This window comes from Carcharhinus amblyrhynchos, chromosome 11 (assembly GCF_965287045.1).
Source record: "Carcharhinus amblyrhynchos chromosome 11, sCarAmb.v2.hapA, whole genome shotgun sequence".
Lineage (NCBI taxonomy): Eukaryota > Metazoa > Chordata > Chondrichthyes > Carcharhiniformes > Carcharhinidae > Carcharhinus > Carcharhinus amblyrhynchos.
Window position 1 is genome coordinate 15,797,822 of NC_137334.1, and position 18,621 is coordinate 15,816,442.

Below are 18,621 nucleotides of genomic sequence, written 5' to 3' on the forward strand. Positions count from 1 at the left end.
ATGTGGGAGGAAACCGGAGCACCCAGAGGAAAGCCATGCAGATGTGGGAAGAATGTGCAGACCCCACACTGACAGATAGCTGGAGTCTGAATTGAACCTGGGTCCCTGGTGCTGTGAGACAGTAGTGCTAACCACTGTGCCAACCCACATGATACTGGGAGGTGCCAGGCTCTTTTGGTTTTGGTTCAACTTTCACCTTGGAGCCAGAAGGTATCAGTTCTAAAGTCCATGTCACTGAGTTGAGCACCAAATTCAGATTTACACTTCTGTGCAGTACTGACTCTAAAGATGTGCCAGTTAGGTGGATTGGCCATGTTAAATTGCCACTTAGTGTCCCTAGAATTGGAGGGTAGCAGGGTAAATGTGTGAGGTTACAAGAATAGGGTGGGCCTGGGACAAATGCTCTGCAGATTCAATGAGCCGAATAACCTCCTTCTGCACTGTCAGGATTCTATGTGTTGCTGGGGGGCTGTGTGGGGAAGGTATGGGGAGTGTGTGTTGTTGGGGGTTGGTGGGGGTCGGTATGAGGAGTGTGTTGCTGGCGGGTGTGTGGGGGATATGGGGAGTGTGTGTTGCTGGGGGCTGTGGGGAGGGTATGCGGAGTGTGTGTTGCTGGGGGCTGTGGGGAGGGTATGGGGAGTGTGTATCACTGGAGGGGGCAGCTGTGGGATGGGTATGGGGAGTGTGTGTTGCTGTTGGTTTGGCGGGGGGGGGTATTGGGAGTATGTGGTGCTGAAGGTCTGAGGGGGGAATGGGAAATGTATATTGCTGAGGGTTGTGATGAGGGTATGGGGAGCGTGTGTTGCTGGGGGCTGTGAGGGGTATGGGGAGCGTGTGTTGCTGGGGGCTGTGAGGGGTATGGGGAGCGTATGTTGCTGGGGGTGTGTGGGAGGATATGGTGGGGTGTGTGTTGCTAAGGGTGTGTGGGGGGTATAGGGAGTGTGTGTGTTGCTGGGGATCTGTGGGGGGGGCTATGGTGAGTGTGTGTTGCTGTGGGTGTGTGGGGGGCAGAATGAGGAATGTGTGTTGCTGGGGGTTTCTGGGGAGTTATGGGGATTGTTCGTTGCTAGGGGTCTGTGGGGGGTTATGCAGAGTGTTTGTTGGTGGTACCGTGTTTGGGGGGGGGGTATGGGGAGCATGTGTTGCTGGGGGAATGTGGGGGGTTATGGGGAGTGTTGTTGCTGTGGGGGGTATGGGGAGTGTGTATTGCTGAAGGGGGGGTGCTGTGGGGTGGGTATAGGGAGAGTGTGGTGCTGTTGGTTTGGGGGGGTTTGGGGAATGTGTGGTGCTGGGGGGTTGTGGGGAGGCTACGGGGACTGTGTATTGCTCAGGGCTGTGGGGGGGAGGTATGGGAAGTGTGTGTTGACGGGGGTCTGTGGAGGGGTATGGGGAGTGTGTATTGCTGGGAGTTTGTGTGGGGGGGTTATAAAGAAAGAACAAAGAACAACCCAGCACGGGAAACAGGCCCTTCAGCCCAATGAGCCCGTGTCGCCGCATCACCCTACACCTATTTTACCCTGCATGTCTATGAATGGGACCCTACTCAGTCAGATTCAGGGAAGAAATAGTGTCAATTTGGTGGAAACCGATTAGCCTAAGAGCACATCTTTGGGGTGTGGGAGGAAACCGGAGCGCCCGGAGGAAACCCACGCAACCACAGGGAGAATGCACAAACTCCCACAGACACAGGCCCAAATCCATGTATCTGCACAGCTAGCAGTGCTAGTCACCGAGCTGTTGCGGCGCCCGTCTACCGGTCCACGATCAAGCACACACACCGACACGAAGTACTAGGCCACTCCTGGACTTCCAAGAGCAGCCCACGCACGACCCGCCGTGTGCATGCCCCTCGCTTGACACGAGGTGGACCTCCACCTGTGGAATAAAGACAAAAAATATTAATCATACAGCCTGCCCTTCCGGTGTCTCCCGAGGTTTAACCCTATTTAATAGCCCCTACCATATCCCTCCATTCTTGTTTCACTCATGTGCCTATCTAACTGCATCTTAAACGAGTCCAACGTTCCTGCCTCCACCACCCTACTCGGTAGCGCATTCCAGACCCCCACAACTCTCTGCGTAAAGAACCTTCCTCTTACCTCCAAATTATACCTCCCCCCCCTCACCCTTAAGTGACGACCTCTCGTGTTCGTACCCAGTCTAGGGAGCAGTCTCTCACTATTAACTCTATCTATTCCCTTCAGTATCTTATATACCTCTATCATGTCCCCTCTCAATCTCCGTCTTTCCAAGGAGAATAGCCCCAGTCTCTTCAATCTCTCCTCGTAACCCAGTCCCCCCATGCCAGGCAACATCCTGGTAAACCTCCTCTGCGCCCTTTCCAGAGACTCCACGTCCTTCCGGTAATAAGGTGACCAGAACTGGACGCAGTACTCCAAATGCGGTCTAACCAACGTTCTGTATAACTGAAGCATTAGACGGCAGCTTTTATACTCTAAGCCCCTTCCTATAAAGGCTAACATCCCATAAGCCTTCCTAACAACGTTCTCCACTTGTGACGCAACCTTCATGGATTTGTGAACCTGCACTCCCAGGTCCCTCTGTATGTCTATACTCCTAATCGGCCTACCTTTTATCACATAGCTCCTCTCTGCATTATTCCGTCCAAAATGCATCACCTCGCATTTGTCAGGATTAAATGCCATCTGCCACCTATCTGCCCACTGCACCAACCTATCTATATCCTGTTGTATCACCTGACAATCCAGTTCCGTACCCGCCAACCCTGCCATCTTGGTGTCATCAGCAAACTTGCTGATCACACCACCTACGCCCTCTTCTAAGTCATTTATGTAGACTACAAAGAGGAGAGGTCCCAGTACCGAGCCCTGCGGCACACCACTGGTCACTGGCCTCCAGCCCGACAAGGTACCCTCCACAACTACCCTCTGTCTCCTATTTCCCAGCCAGTTCTCAATCCACCTAGCTACCTGGCCTCGTATCCCATGCGCCTTAACCTTTTCTACCAGCCTACCGTGAGGGACTTTGTCAAACGCCTTACTGAAATCCATATAGATGACATCAACGGCTCTCCCATCGTCAACCGTTTTTGTCACCTCCTCAAAGAATTCCACCAGATTCGTAAGGCAAGACCTCCCTCTAACAAAGCCATGTTGCGTATCCCTAATCAGATTGCAACGCTCCAAATGCTCATACATCCTACCCCTAAGTATTTTTTCCATTAATTTCCCTACCACCGACGTCAAACTCACCGGCCTATAATTCCCAGGGTTATCCCTACTACCTTTTTTGAACAACGGGACCACATTTGCTACCCTCCAGTCTTCTGGGACCTCACCTGTGTCCAAAGAAGAGACAAAGATGTGCGCCAGAGGCCCAGCAATTTCATCTTTTGCCTCCCTAAGCAGCCTGGGATAAATACCATCAGGCCCCGGAGCTTTATCCATCCTTACGCTACCTAAAAGCCCTAGCACTTCCTCTCTCGTAATAACTATATCCTGCAACTGAACCTCCGCTCCCTCCAAGAGACCGCACGATTCCGAACCCCTCTCCTTCGTGAATACCGACGCAAAGTATTCATTCAGGAGCTCCCCCATTCCCTCCGACTCAATACACAACTCTCCACTCTTGTGGAGAGTGTTGCTGGGAGTCTGTGTTGCTGGGGGGCTGTGAGGGAGTATGGGGAGTGTGTCTTGCTGGTGGTGTGTTGAGTGTATGGGGAATGTGTGTTGTTGGGGGTCTGCGTGGGGTTGTGGGGAGTGTGTGCTGCTGAGGGTGTGGAGGCATATGAGGAGAGCGTGTTACTGTGGATCTGTGTGGTGGGTATGGGGACTGAGTGTTGCTGGGGTCTGTGGGTTGGGTATGGGGAGTGTGTGTTGGCTGTGGGTCTGGGGGGGGTGCTATAGGAAGTGTGTGTTGTTGGAGGGCTATGGTGGTATGGGGAGTGTGTGTTGCTGGGGGTCTGGGGGGGCTATAGGGAGTGTGTGTTGCTGGGGGATGGGGAAATGTGGGGAGTGTGTGTTGCTGGACTAGCAGCTATCAGAGTTCTTTACCCTCTCCATCTGTCTCTCTCCTTCCCCCACCTTCAGATTGACGAGATGGCTTTGGCAATGCAGCCCATTAATCTTGCTGTTCTTTTGGTTGCTGCTGGAACTGGGGAGGAGGAGCAGGAGGATGAATTGCGGACAGAGGAGGCCCAGGCCTTATCACTCGCAGGAAGGGAGGGCCAGTGGACGCAGGACGTGGCCGCCATTCACCCTGGGGTGGGGGAGAGGCAGGAGAAGGAGGAAGCAGAGACTCTGGCAGTTGCGCACGCAAGTCTCCTTTGAGCAACTATTGAACGTTGCATGCTGCCGACAGCTCCAGCTCCGAAAGGAGACAGTGCAACACCTGTTGCAGGACCTGGCACCTTGGGGCACCAGGGATACCCACTCCAGGTGGTTGCGAAGCTGATTCCTGGCTCGGGTCACTGTCTGTGCTGAGTCTGTACATTCTCCCCGTGTTTGCGTGGGTTTCCTCTCAGTCCAAAAATGTGCAGGTTAGATGCGTTGGCTGGGTTAAAGTCTCCCTCCGTGTACCCAAACAGGAGTATGGCGACTAGGAGATTTTCACAGAAACTGCATTGCAGTGTTAATGTAAGCCTACTTGTGACTAATAAACAAGCTTTAATACCAGCAGGTTACATCCAGGTATATTTCCCATTGATTCTGTCCTGGGTTCAAATCCCTCCATAGTAGATAGTGGAATTTGAATTCAATTTTAAAATTGAATCGAACCCAGGTCCCTGGAACTGTGAGACAGCAGTGCTAACCACTGTGACACTGTGCCGCCATGGTGTTGAATGTCTCTCTGGGGACCTTGACTGGAATCAATCAGCCACGACTGAACAAAATCGGAAAAGATCAGCAGTGCGAGTGAGAAAAAGATATGTTAGCTCAATCAGGCTTTTCAACAAGTGCTCACTCATTCACCACAGGCTATGTGATGTGTGATGATGAGGCTCAGTGCGGGTTGATGGGAATTGAGAAAGTGACTACAGTATTAGGACATTACAGTGATTGTAGACACATGGAGAGCTTACAGATGACATTTGTACAAGGTCACAGATACATTTGGAATATGGTTTAAAAATGGATACAATTTTACAACTGTACAAATACAAAAAGGCAGGTACAATTGTGTCTTTTAAAAAGCGGTTACATTGGTAAATTGGGTGTAGAAGGACACCCAAGAATAGAAGGATACTTTTGATCCGAAAGTGGAAATGGAAGTGGAGCATAGGCTGAATGGGGCGGCATGGTGGCACAGTGGTTAACACTGCTGCCTCACAGCGCCAGGCACCCAGGTTTGATTCCCAGCCTCAGGTAAATCTCTGTGAACTTCGCACATTCTCCCCTTGTCTGCATGGGTTACCTCCGGGTGCTCCAGTTTCCTCCCACAGACCAAAGATGTGTGGGTTAGGTGGATTGGCCACGCTAAATTGCCCCTTAGTGTCAGGGGGACTAGCTAGGGTGAGTGGTTATGGGGATAGGGCGTGGGTAGGATTGTGGTTGAAGCAGATTCAATGGGTTGAATGGCCTCCTTCTGTACTGTAGGAGTCTATGATTCTATAACGAAACATGAGCTTTCTGTGCAAACCATAAAACTAAGAAAGAACTTATGTTATGAACCATGGATTAGACATACATGAAGATTGAGTAGAATATGAATTGATTCAATTACAATTTTATGGTGAAATAAAATGACAACATATTTTTCTTTGACTTCATATACAATGAATGGTCACTTTGGTTTAGCTCTTTACGGGATGATGGCTTCGCTGGCTAGACCAGCATTTTATTGCCCATCCCTGATACCCCTTGAGAAGATGGTGGTGAGCTGCCTTCTTGAACCGCTGCTGTCCATGTGGTGGAGGTACACCCACAATGCTATTAGGCATTACACCTCAGCACTTTGCAAGAATTTCGCAAGGTAAACTTGCACCTCTTGGTCCTTCTGTAGCTTTTGACAGGGTTGGCCATGCTATCCTCCCCCCATCATCTCTCCACAGTTAACCAGAGTGGTACAACTCTGAGAGAAATGAATTCTCCTCATCTCTGCCTCATCAGGGAGACCCCTCCATTTTAAATCAGTGCCCCAGTTCTGGACTCACCCACAACAGGAGACATCATCTACCTTGTCAATAATATTTAGTATCTTATATACATTATATTGGATTCGATAGACCCAATGGCCTCTTTCTGCACTGCAGGGATTCTATGATATACTTCAATCAAGTCACCTCCCACTCTTCTAAACTCCACCGGAAATATGCACAGCCTTACCAACCTATCCTCATAACACAACCTACTCATTCCAGGTATCAATCTAGTAAGCCACCTCCGAACCAGCTCCGCCAGAGTTATATTCTTGCTTACATGAGGAGAACAAAATTGCACACAGTATTTGAGATGCAGTCTCACCACTGTCCAGTACAACTGAAGCATAACATAAAACATAAGAACTAGGAGCAGGAGTAGGCAATTCAGTCCCTTGAGCTGGCTCCACCAATCAGTATGATCATGGCTGATCTCACCTCTGACTAATTAAAAATCTGTCCATCTCTTCCCTAAAATTTACTCAATGACCCGCCATCCACCGTTCTCTGGGGTAGTGAACCCAACAATTCACCACCCTTTGAGAGAAATAATTTCTTGCTAATTAATACACTCCAAAGATGGGTTAGATTGATTGGCCATGCTAAATTGACCTTTGTGTCAAGGGGTCTAGCAAGGTAACGGCTGGGGTTACAGAGATATGGCCTGGGCGAGATTGCTGTCGATACAGGCTCAATGGGCTGAATAACCTGCTTTTATACTGCAGGGATTCTATGGTGATGCTGAGTTATCTTCCTATTAGATTTTTTCTGAATATCTGCAGCTGCATCGTCACATGTTGAAGTATTTAGAAAATTCTTAGAAAATTAAAATCTAATTTATCTATCCACATGAGATGAAAACAGGTTTTAACGTGTGTGATTGTAAATTGAGGGAGGTGGATACTCAACGAGATCTTCAAGTCCTCATGCATCAGTTGCTGAAAATAAGCATGCAGGTACAGCAGGCAGTAAAGAAGGCAAATGGTATGTTGGCCTTCATAGCGAAAGGATTTGAGTATAGGGATAGGGATGTTTTACTGTAATTGTGTAGGGCTTTGGTGAGGCCACACTTGGAGTATTGTGTGCAATTTTGGTGTCCTTATCTGAGGAAGAATCTCCTTGCTATAGAGGGAGTACAGCAAAGGTTTACCAGGCTGATTCCTGGGATGGCAAGTCTGTCATATGAGGAGAGACTAAGTCGGTTAGGATTATATTTACTGGAGTTCAGAAGAATGAGATGGGATCTCATAGAAACTTAAATAATTCTAACAGGATAGATTCAGAAATAATGTTCCCAATGGTGGGGGAGTCCGGAACTAGGGATCATAGTTTGAGGATAAGCAGTAAACCTTTTAGAACTGAGGTGAGGAGAAATTTCTTCACCCAGAGGGTGGTGAATGTGTGGAATTCACAACCGCAGGATGTAGTTGAGGCCAAAACATTGTGTGATTTCAAAAAGAAATTAGACCCAGCTCTTGGGGCTAAAAGGATCAAGTGACATGAAAGGAAGCGAGGGATCAGGATATTGAATTCAATGATCAGCCATGATCGTAATGAATGGAGGAGCAGGGTCGAAGGGCCAAATGGCCTACTCCTGCTTCTAGTTTCAATTATGCAGTTTTTGTCGTTCAGGTTCTGTCACGTTTCCTCTATTGGTACTGATGGAATGGGGGACACTGTTCTAGAAACAAAAGTAAAATATGCAAATATATAGATAGCAGGTCAGGTTTAGCAGACAGGCCACAAATCACATTAACAAAATGTCATCGGTACGTAATGCATTTGCTTTCTTCAGCCTCTGCCACAAGCAAGTCATCAAGCAAAGCAGTAAACTAGCTCTCATTAACAATATGTCACATTAAATGTAATGAGTACAGAAAACAGAAAAACTGAGACAGAAAGAGAAATCTAGCAAGAACAAGCTCACAGTATCCCCATACAATTTTTAGCCAATTAAGTACTTTTGCAGGGGTGTCACAGCTGTAACATAGAAAACAAGACAACTCCGTATTCACAAATAGCAAGTTCCCACAGCTATATGAAGGCTGCCTCGGAAAAGCAGCCAGCATAATCAAGGACCCCACACACCCTGGACATGTTCTCTTTTGCCTTCTTTCGTTGAGAAAAATATACAAAAGTCTGAGGTCACATACCAACCGACTCAAGAACAGCTTCTTCCATGCTGCCATCAGACTTTTGAATGGACCTACCTTATATTAAGCTGATCTTTCTCTACATCCTAGCTGTGACTGTAACACTATATTCTGCACCCTCTCCTTTCCTTCTCCCTGATGAATGATATGCTTTGGCTATATAGAATGCATGAAACAATACTTTTCACTGTGAGGGTGCAGAACAGAGTTACAGTCATGTCTAGAGGTAGAAAAAGATCAACTTAATACAAGGTAGGAGTTTGATAGCAGCAGGAAAGAAGCTGTCCTTGAGTTGGTTAGTACATCTCTCTGACTTTTGTATCTTTTTCCTGACAGAAGAAGGCGGAAGAGAGAATGTCTGGGGTGCATGGGGTCCTTGATTATGCTGATTGCTTTTCCGAGGCAGCAGAAAGTATAGATGGAGTCAATGGATGGGAGGCTGGTTTGTCTGATGGACTGGGCTACGTTCACAACCTTTTGTACTTTCTTGTGGTCTTGGTCAGAGGAGGAGCCATACCATACTGTGATACATCTGGAAAGGATGCTTTCTATGGTGTGTGTGGAGGAAACCTATTCATATACGGGGAGAAGATGCAAACACAGGCAGTGATCTGAGGGTGGAATCGAACCTGGGCCCCTGGCACGGTGAGGCAACAGTGCTAACCCCTATCCCAGCATGCCAGCCATCACATCCAACAGTCACAATCTCACTCATTCCAATACAAAATCTGGCCTGTCAAGACTTGGATGTGGATTAACATCTCATCCAAAAGATGGCACCTCTGACAGTACAGCACTCCCTCAGTATTGCAACAGGAATGCCATTGTCAGGTCAGATTTTGAACTGGACTGAGTGAGATTCGAACCCATAACCTTCAGACTCTAGGGTCAATGTCCCATATGCTAACAAATTAAGTCTATACAAATATATATTTACATGTTATATCCAGGTGAGTGTTCAGGGTAAGAAGCTGAGTTGGGAACTTATTCCACATAAGCTCCAGTCCTCCAAAGTTGTCCTTGTCGCCCCAGCCGCTGGGCCTGCTGGGTATTGTAGTTCGGCGCGCGCACCCTGGCCGTGCTCACCGACAGGCTGGGGACTACAACTCCCGCCGTGCCCCGCGGCTACGCAGGCGCACTCAGCAGAGGGTTGTGCGGTAATGGCGGCCAGGAGGTTCCCAGGGAGACGCTGCTGCTGCCACTTAAATCCATGTCAGCCACTCACTCTCCTTTCAAAACTCCCTTCCTCCTCGCTTCTGGACATAAAAACAAGCATAGTAATTCAATCAGAATAATATTAGCCGCACCTGCGGGCTGAAGTCAGCATTCCTGGGCCCCAAGTTGGACCTTTCCTTTAAATTTGCCCTGGAAGCTCTGTGGATGCAAGTTACAGGTTGGTGCAGTTGTAGGAATGGTAAGAGTTCGTTCTAAGAGTGACTGTATGCATATCTTTATTCTCAAATTTAAAATTTATTAGTGTCACAAGTAGGCTTACATTAACACTGCAATGAATTTATTGTGAAAATCTAGTCACCTCACTCTGGTGCCTGTTTGGGTACACTGAGGGAAGATTTAACATGGCCAGTGTACCTAACCAGCACGTCTTTCAGACTGTGGGAGGAAACCCACACAGACATGGGTAGAACATGCAAATTCCACACAGACAGTGACCTAAACCAGGAATTGAACCTGGATCCCTGGTGCTGTGCAGCAGAAGTGTGAACCACTGTGCTGCCCCCAGGTATTACCAGAGATGTGCAGAAAAGAGGAAGAGCATTTTTTTTTGTCAGTCTGAATCTTCCTTGCAACAACTTGGTTGCACTGCTGACTCACAGTGCCAGAGACCCAGGATCAACTCTGGCCTCAGGTCACTGTCTGAGTGGAGTTTGCATGTTCTTCCTGTGTGATGTGGGTTTTCACCGGGTGTTCTGGTTTCCTCCCACAGTCCAAAGATGTGTGGGTTAGATGGATTGGCCATGTTAAACTGCCCCTTTGTGTCAGAGGGACTGACAGGGTAAATTTGTGGGATTAAGGGGATAGGACCTGGGTGGGATTGTTGGCTTGATGGGCCAAATGGCTTCCTTCTGCACTGTAGGGATCCTATGACTTCGCAGTTTAAATTTGCCATCCTGCTTTGATTCATTCTCTTTCTAAGTGATTGCAGCCCTTCCGTCCCTCAACACCCCCCCTGCAATCTCGTGCTTTTTGATTATCAACACACTTTACAATTTATTATTGTCACATGTACTAGTGTACAGTGAAAAGTATTGTTTCTTGTGTAGTATATAGACAAAGCATATTGTACATAGAGAAGGAAAGGAGAGGGTGCAGAATGTCGTGTTACAGTCACAGCTAGAGTGTAGAGAAAGATCTACTTAATATAAAGTAGGTTCATTCAAAAGTATGATGGTAGTAGGGAAAAAGCTGTTCTTGAGGCAGTTGGTACATGACTTCTGTATCTTTTTCCCAACAGAAGAAGGTGAAAGGGAATATGTCCAGGGTGTGTGGGATCCTTGATTTTTGCTGGCTGCTTTTCCAAGGCAGCGGGATGTGTAGATGGAGACAATGGAAGGGAGGTTGGTTTGCATGACTGACTGGGCTATGTTTATGACTCTTTGTATTTCTTGCAGTCTTGGATAGAACAGGAGCAATACCATGCTGTGATACAACCAGAAAGGATGCTTTCTATCTGTAAAAGTAGGTGAGAGTTGTAGCGGACATGCCAAATTTCCTTAGTCTCCTAAGACAGTAGAGACGTTGGTAGGCTTTCTTAACTATAAAGTCAACATGGGGGGGACCAGGATAGCTTGTTGGTGATCTGGACACCTAAAAACTTGAAGCTCTCAGCTATTTGCCATTTATATAGATGATCTGGAGGAGGGAACCGAGTGTATGGTGTCGAAATTTGCTGATGACACCAAGATTGGTGGAATGGCAAATTGTGCGGAGGGTGTGGAGAGTCTACAGAAGGATCTAGATAGGCTGGGCGAATGGGCCAGGAAATGGCAAATGGAATTTAATGTTGGCAAGTGCGAGGTAGTCCACTTTGGTAGGAATAATGGTCGGAAGGATTATTACGTACGTGGCGAAAAACTGCAGCAGGCGACGGTGCAGAGGGACCTTGGGGTCCTTGTGCATAAGTCGCAAAAACCCAGCTTGCAGGTGCAGCAGGTGGTCAGGAAGGCGAATGGGATGCTGGCCTTCATAGCGAGGAGGATTGAATATAAAAGTAGGGAGGTCTTGCTGCGGCTGTATAGGGTATTGGTGAGGCCGCAGCTGGAGTACTGTGTGCAGTTTTGGGCGCCGTACTTACGCAAGAATATTTTGGCCTTGGAGGGAGTGCAGAGGAGGTTTACTAGGCTGATGCCGGAGTTGAGGGGGGTTGAGATATGAGGAGAGGCTGAATAAACTAGGCTTGTACTCGTTAGAGTTTAGCAGAATGAGGGGAGATCTCATTGAGACGTATAAGATGATGAATGGGATGGATAGGATAGAGGTGGAGAGACTCTTCCCGCTCCGAAAGGACAGTAGGACTAGGGGACACAGCCTCAAGATAAAGGGGGGGGCGGGGGGGGTTTAGAATGGAGTTGAGGAAGAACTTCTTCACTCAAAGGGTGGTGAATCTCTGGAATTCTCTGCCAGTTGAAGTGGTGGAGGCTACCTTGTTAAATATTTTTAAGACGCGGGTTGATGGGTTTTTGATAAGAGGGGATTAAGGGTTATGGGGAGAGGGTGGGAATGTGGAACTGAGCCACGACAGAGCAGCCATGATCTTATTGAATGGCGGGGCAGGCTTGAAGGGCGAGATGGCCTACTCCTGCTCCTATTTTTTATGTTTAACCAATTCCGCTTCATCCCTGTGGATGTAGACAGGGCCATGTCTTCCCATTTGCGTCTGAAGTTGATGACTATCTCCTTTGATTTGATTTATTATTATCACGTGTAATAGCATACAATGAAAAGTATTGTTTCTTGCTTGCTATACAGGCAAAGCATACCATTCATAGAGAAGGAAATGAGAGGGTGCAGAATGTAGTGTTACAGTCATAGCTAGGGTGTAAAGAAAGATCAACTTAATACAAGGTAGGTCCATTCAAATATCTGATGGCAGCAGGGGAGAAGCTGTTCTTAAGTCACTTGGTTGGTATGTGACCTCAGACTTCTGTATCTTTTTTCCAATGGAAGAAGGTGGAAGAGAAAATGTCCAGGGTGCATGGGGTCCTTAAATGTGCTGGCTGCTTTGCCGAGACAGTGGTTTGTTTTACTGATATTGAGGGAGAGATTATCGCAATAGTTCACCAGATTCTCTATCTCATTCCTGTACTCCGTTTTATCAATGTTTAAGATCTGACCCACTATGGTGGTGCATCAGCAAACTTGAAAATCAAATTAGAGGGGACTTTGGCCAAACAGTAGAAGGTGTACAAGGCGTATGGTAAAGGGCTGAGGACACAGCCTTGCAAGACACTGGTGTTGAGGATAATCGTGGATTATATGATCATCAATCTCACTCCTCAGACTTGCTGCCCAAATAAAAGCAAAATACTGCGATACTGGAAATCTGAAATGAAAACAGAAAGTGTTGCAAATGCACAGCAGGTCAGATAGCATCTGTTGAGAGGAAAAACAGTTATTGCCTCAGGTCAGTGACCTGAGATAAGCTGGAAGTGTGAAACCAAAACAGAAAATGCTGGAAAATCTCAGCAGGTCTCTCAGCATCTGCGGATAGAAAACGGAGCCAATGTGCAAACTGTGTGGAATTTGCATGTTCTCCCTGTATCTGTGTGGGTTTCCTCCGGGTGCTCCAGTTTCCTCCCACAGTCTGAAAGATGTGCTGGTTAGGTGCATTGACCCAAACAGGCACCAGAGTGTGGCGATCAGGGAATTTCACAGTAACTTCATTGCAGCATTAATGCAAACCTTACTTGCGACTAATAAACTTCAATGTTTTGGGTCTGGATGTCCCTTAGTCAGAGCTCAAAGTCTGTTGGGTTTTATGCAAGTGAAGAGTATAAGGGGGGGAAGAAAAAGGTCTATCGTTGGGTGGAGGGTAGGAGAGATAAAATGATACTCAGTTCCGTGGTGCAAGGACAAAGAAAATGGTAATGGAACAAGTTAACAAACAAAAGATGTATCTAGAAATCTGATGACGGGTTAGTTAGCTAAAATGTTAACTCTCTGCACAGATGCTAGGGGACAGAGGGTCTCGCATGAAGGAGGAACTGAAGGAAATCCTTATTAGTCAGGAAATTGTATTGGGAAAATTGGTAGAATTAAAACACAATAAGACCCCAAGGCCTGATGCTCTGTGTCCCAGAGTACTCAAGGAAGTGGCCCTAGAAATAGTGGACTCGTTGGTGATCACTTTCCAACATTCCATTGACATGTTAGCTAACATAACCCCACTTTTTAAAAAAGGAGGGAGAGAGAAAAATGAGGAATTACAGATTGGTTAGCCTGAGAGCGATGGTGAGGAACTGCTGGAGTCAATAATTAAGGATGTAATAACTGGAAACATTTGGAAAGAGGTGAAGCATAGGTCCAAATCACCATGGATTCATGAAAGAGAAATTATTATTGACAAATCTTCTGGAATTTTTTGAGGATGTGATCAGTAGAGTGGACAGGGGTGAGCCAGTGGATGTTATGTATCTGGACTTTCAAAAGGCTTTTGACACATGAGAATAGTGATCAAAATTAAAGCTCATGGTATTAGGGGAATGTGTGGATAGAGAACTGGTTGGCAGACAGGAAGCAAAGAATGGGAATGTACGGGTCCTTTTCAGAGGCAAAGAGTAGTCAGGTACCACAGGGTTCAGTGCTGAGACTCCAGCTGTTCACAAATACATTAAATGATTTGGATCGTGGAATTCAAAGCAATATTTCCAAATTTGCAGATGACGCTAAGTCAGGTGGCAGTGAGTGCTGTGAGGAGGATGCTAAGAGGATAAATGTGAGGTTATCCACTTTGGTACATAAACTGGAAGGAAGATGATTATTTGAATGGTGGTGGTGTAGGCAAAGGGGAAATGCAATGTTAGCTGGGTGTCATAGTAGAACAGTCGCTGAAGGTTGGCATGCAGGTCCAGCAGGCGGTGAGGAAAGCTAATGGCATGCTGGCCTTCATAGCAAGAGGATTTGAGTGTAGGAGTAAGGATGTCTTGCTGCAGTTATACAGGACCTTGGAGAGGCCACACCTTGAGTATTGTTTGCAGTTTTGGTCTCCTAATCTGAGGAAGGACATTCTTGCTTTTGAGGGAGTCCAGCGAAGGTTCATTAGACTGATTCCCGGAATGGCAGGACTGACATCTGAAGTGAAGCTGGATCGACTGGGCTTGTACTGACTGGAATTTAGGAGAGTGAGAGGGGATCTCATAGAAACATTTAAAATCCTGATGGGGCTGGGTGGGCTAGATGCAGGAAGAATGTTCCTGATATTGGGAAAGTGCAGAACTAGGGGCAGTTTAAGAATAAAGGGTAAGCCATTCAGGACTGAGATGAGGCAGAGAATTGTGAACCTGTGGAACTCTGGCAAGCTGTTGGGGCCAGTTTGTTAGACGTGTTCAAGAGGGAGCTGGACGTGGGCCTTGTGGCTAAAGGGATCAAGAGGTGTGGAGAGAAAGCGGGAGTGGGATGCTGAAAGTGCATGATCAGCCATGATCATGTTGAATGGTGGTGCAGTCTGGAAAGGCCGAATGGTCTACACCTGCCCCTATTTTCTATGTTTCTATTCTACGTAACCTGACAATATCCAGTATTTTCTGTTTTACTAGCCATTGACAGTGCTGTTAAATGCGAATCCACATATTTATAGTGGTCTTGGGGCAGTTGAGTGTCCCTGTGCTGGGATGGTGATTCAGAGGTTTCAAATCTGATCAACTTGAATGAGACTTTGGGAAGGGAACATCGTGATTTAGTGTGGAACAATTGTATTAAAAATGCTTTTAATAGATATATTAAAGCTATTTGTTTAAAACCAGTTGGTCCTGAATCAGAGTTTTTGCCGGACTAATCTTTTGTGGTGACTAATCAAGGGATGCGTTTTAAAAGTAAACAACTCCATTATCATTGTAACCTGCTACTGCCAGGATAGTAAAACATGAACTAGATGGATTTCTTTTGTCCAGCAATTGCTACGTTAGATCTAAGTGATGTTTGCTCAATTCAGGGTCATGCAAGACACTTAAATTGTGATACATTAGGTTCGACCTGAGTAACAGACTTTCAGGCTATATGATATTGGATTTCCAGAAATGCCAAAACTTTATTTTGGTCTAGCTGATAAGCTGGAAGAATTTCTGATTTAGCCCCTACCTTGACATTGCAGAGTAGTCAAAATTTGTCATTGTTTGTTTCTCAATGGTGCAAATACAAAAAGCAAAATCACACTGGGGATGTAGAGTTGGATGCTGTCTGAATCTGATAGCTGATAAAGCAAGATGCCAGCAAGGGGCACCATGTAGACTAAGAACAGGAAGAATATTCATTTAGGTGTCGGAAAAGAAGCTTTTCCAGTAATCGTGCTGACTGGGCAGTTAGTAGTAGGCCAGCTAACCTGAATGACAAACTTATAATTCAGGTCAGAAACTCCAGAGTGTTTTATGAAGCCTGTCTGGATCATAAATTTTGCAATTTGAATTAGGCTAGGGTAAGCATGAGATGTTTCACTTCAGGTAAGATTCAAATGACCCATTTGGGAGCTTTTATTAAATAAAGTTTATTTAAGAATACAGTTAACATATAGAAAGAAAATTAGCAATAACTTTTACCAATTACAAACAGGAAGAAAAACAACCATGATATTATATAATCCTTGACAAATATACAAAATGTTCCAGCCAGATAAACCTCCTTAAACAAAAACCCATGCCATAGGTTAGCACAGAAAATACAAATGCTCTCATGATGCTGGAACTTAGTCCCTTGGTTAGAAGCTGCAATTCTTTTGATATATACACAGACAAGCTTGAAGTCAGAACAGCTTCCCAAAACACCAGAGAGAAAGAAAGAGGCTCTGGTTACCAGTAATTTCCTACTGAGTGGGCAAATGCTTGGCAAATGCAATATAATGTGGATAAATGTGAGGTTGTCCACTTTGGTACAAAAACAGGAAGGAAGATTATTTGAATGGTGGCAGTGTAGGCAAAGGGGAAATGCAACGTTAGCTGGGTGTCATAGAACAGTTGCTGAAGGTTGGCATGCAGGTCCAGCAGGCAGTGAGGAAAGCTAATGGCATGCTGGCCTTCATAGCAAGAGGATTTGAGTGTAGGAGTAAGGATGTCTTGCTGCAGTTATACAGGACCTTGGTGAGGCCACATCTTGAGTATTGTGTGAAGTTTTGGTCTCCTAATCTGAGGAAGGATATTCTTGCTCTTGAGAAATTACCAGCAGCTGAATTTTCACTCCAGGAAGGCAAGAATACCTACTTCCAGCTCGCTAGCAGAATTTTCAATCCTGAGAAGAGAGAACCTGCCTGCCACTTGACAACCAGGGCAGCTTCTGATTCTAAAACCAAAACTGAAAGTGAAACCTTGGATTCTTCTGGGGAGGAGCCACCTGACTTTGACTTGTCAATCAATCTCCCTCACAATGCAGAGTCCTAAAAGATTCCAGGAAGTATCCGAGGTCTGAAGTAAAAATAAACAAAGCCCCTTTGAAGCACAATAAAAAGACATCTAAGCAGGTAGCTGATGCCACAATGAAACCAAAAGGTCTGCTTACAAACCTCAGAACACGATTTAAAAAAAATTCTGAAAGGCGCACTAATGTGAAAAGCTGGCGGCCAAACATGATGACATGGATAAATCAGAGTACAAAAGTAACACAGCATGGTGGTAGTTACCAAATAATCTGTTCTAATTTGATAGCATTGCTTCTGTTATGTGGGATTTGTACAACAGGGTGATTGGATAAGTGACCATGCAGGAAAGTATTGATAGGCGGAGGATCTGTGTGTGTATATGTACACAGGTCACTGAAAGTGGTAACACAAGTGGAGAAGGTAGTCAAGAAGGCATACGTCACGCCTTCCTTCATCGGCTGGGGCATTGAGTTTAAAAATTGGCAAATCATGTTGCAGCTTTCACAGAGCCTTAGTTCAGCTGCACTTGGAATATAGTGTTCAATTCTGATCGGCACACTACCAGAACGATGTGGAGGCTTTGGAGAGGATACAGAAAAAAATTACCGGGATGTTGCCTGATATGGAGGGCACTAGCTATGAGGAGAGGTTGGAGAAACTTGTGTGTAGGTAAAATAATACCTCTGAGACTGTTACTGAATCAAAATGCAGTGGTTTTTATTTCAAAGTTCTGGCTTTTATTCCAGAGCTTTGGGAGATCTGGTTCCTAAGAATGGACTGCCAGACTTCTCGTGGAACACAAATATAAGCGGGTATTTATACATCATGAGTCTTAGTAACAAACATGACACAAACTTCCAATTCTGGTCAAAATCTTTGATCTTCCTTCTTCAATTACAATGCTTGCGACTGCTTCTGCGTCTCTGTCTTTGAAGTTACTTATGTGATTACGGCTTCCCAACAGCAGCTGTTCAATGATGTTCAATTAATATCCAATTGAACAGTCCAAAGATGTGCGGGTTAGGTTGATTGGTCATGTTAAAATTGCCCTTAGTGTCCTGAGATGCATAGGTTAGAGGGATTATTAGGTAAATATGTAGGGATTTGAGGGGTAGGGCCTGGGTGGGATTGTGGTCGGTGCAGACTTGATGGGCCGAATGGCCTCTTTCTGTGCTGTACGGTATCTATGTAACATAAACAGGCAAGGCTTGCAATGTCTGCAAAATAACATTCACACCTGACCATTTGTCTTCACACTCATATCTGACCATCTATATTCACATCTGACCGTTTGTCTTTGAGAGTTGAAGAATGGAAGATATGAACAAGTAATTTACATTACCGCCAGGAGCCATATAAGCTGGGAAGATCAGCCATGATGAAGGGTTATGTTTGTGATGTATTCAAGGTACAAAATTCATTAACCCTTTCCCTTCTTCAGTCCCCCCTTTTGCCTGGGGCCAGGCCTAAGGATGGCCCCATGTCCAATTCAGAGCTAAATGTTACCACCATATGGGCCTACCTCCAATTAAAAACAAAAGACAACTTGGGGTTCTTTGTGTCCAATTAATAAGCACCTGCTCAACCAACAATATCATACAGGAAAATACCAAAGTTCAAGTCCAATACGAGACCTTGACTTAATCTTGCGTGACCGGCAAGCACCCAAGCAAACACTGGCCTTGATCTGTGCATCAGTCTCGGTTGTCCTCTGCATAGTCTAGTTCTTTGGCCTGGTCTGGCACTCTGGCTTTGGTTTTCCTTCCTTC

The 18,621-nt window shown here is 45.9% G+C and overlaps 2 protein-coding genes across 8 annotated transcripts in view; one reads left to right on the plus strand and one right to left on the minus strand.

The window, feature by feature from the left end:
• Positions 1–9,311, minus strand: part of lrrc3 (leucine rich repeat containing 3) — a 77,162-nt gene extending 67,851 nt beyond the window's left edge. The window contains exon 1 of one of the 2 annotated variants that reach the window (XR_013888135.1): positions 9,209–9,288. The gene's annotated coding sequence lies outside the window, so the exon portion shown is untranslated. Of the gene's footprint in view, positions 1–9,208 lie in introns of both variants that reach the window. The other variant, XM_080198185.1, reaches the window with a different exon arrangement.
• A 118-nt stretch (positions 9,312–9,429) lies between these two features.
• Positions 9,430–18,621, plus strand: part of usp40 (ubiquitin specific peptidase 40) — a 132,753-nt gene continuing 123,561 nt past the window's right edge. For 3 of the 6 annotated variants that reach the window (XM_080198609.1, XM_080198606.1, XM_080198611.1), the window contains exon 1: positions 9,430–9,685. Coding sequence is in view for 1 of the 6 variants with exons in the window: in XM_080198610.1 (XP_080054736.1) it covers positions 9,652–9,664 (13 nt within the window). In the remaining 5 variants the exon portion in view is untranslated. The remainder of the gene's footprint in view (positions 9,686–18,621) is intronic. The other 3 variants (XM_080198607.1, XM_080198608.1, XM_080198610.1) reach the window with 1 other exon arrangement.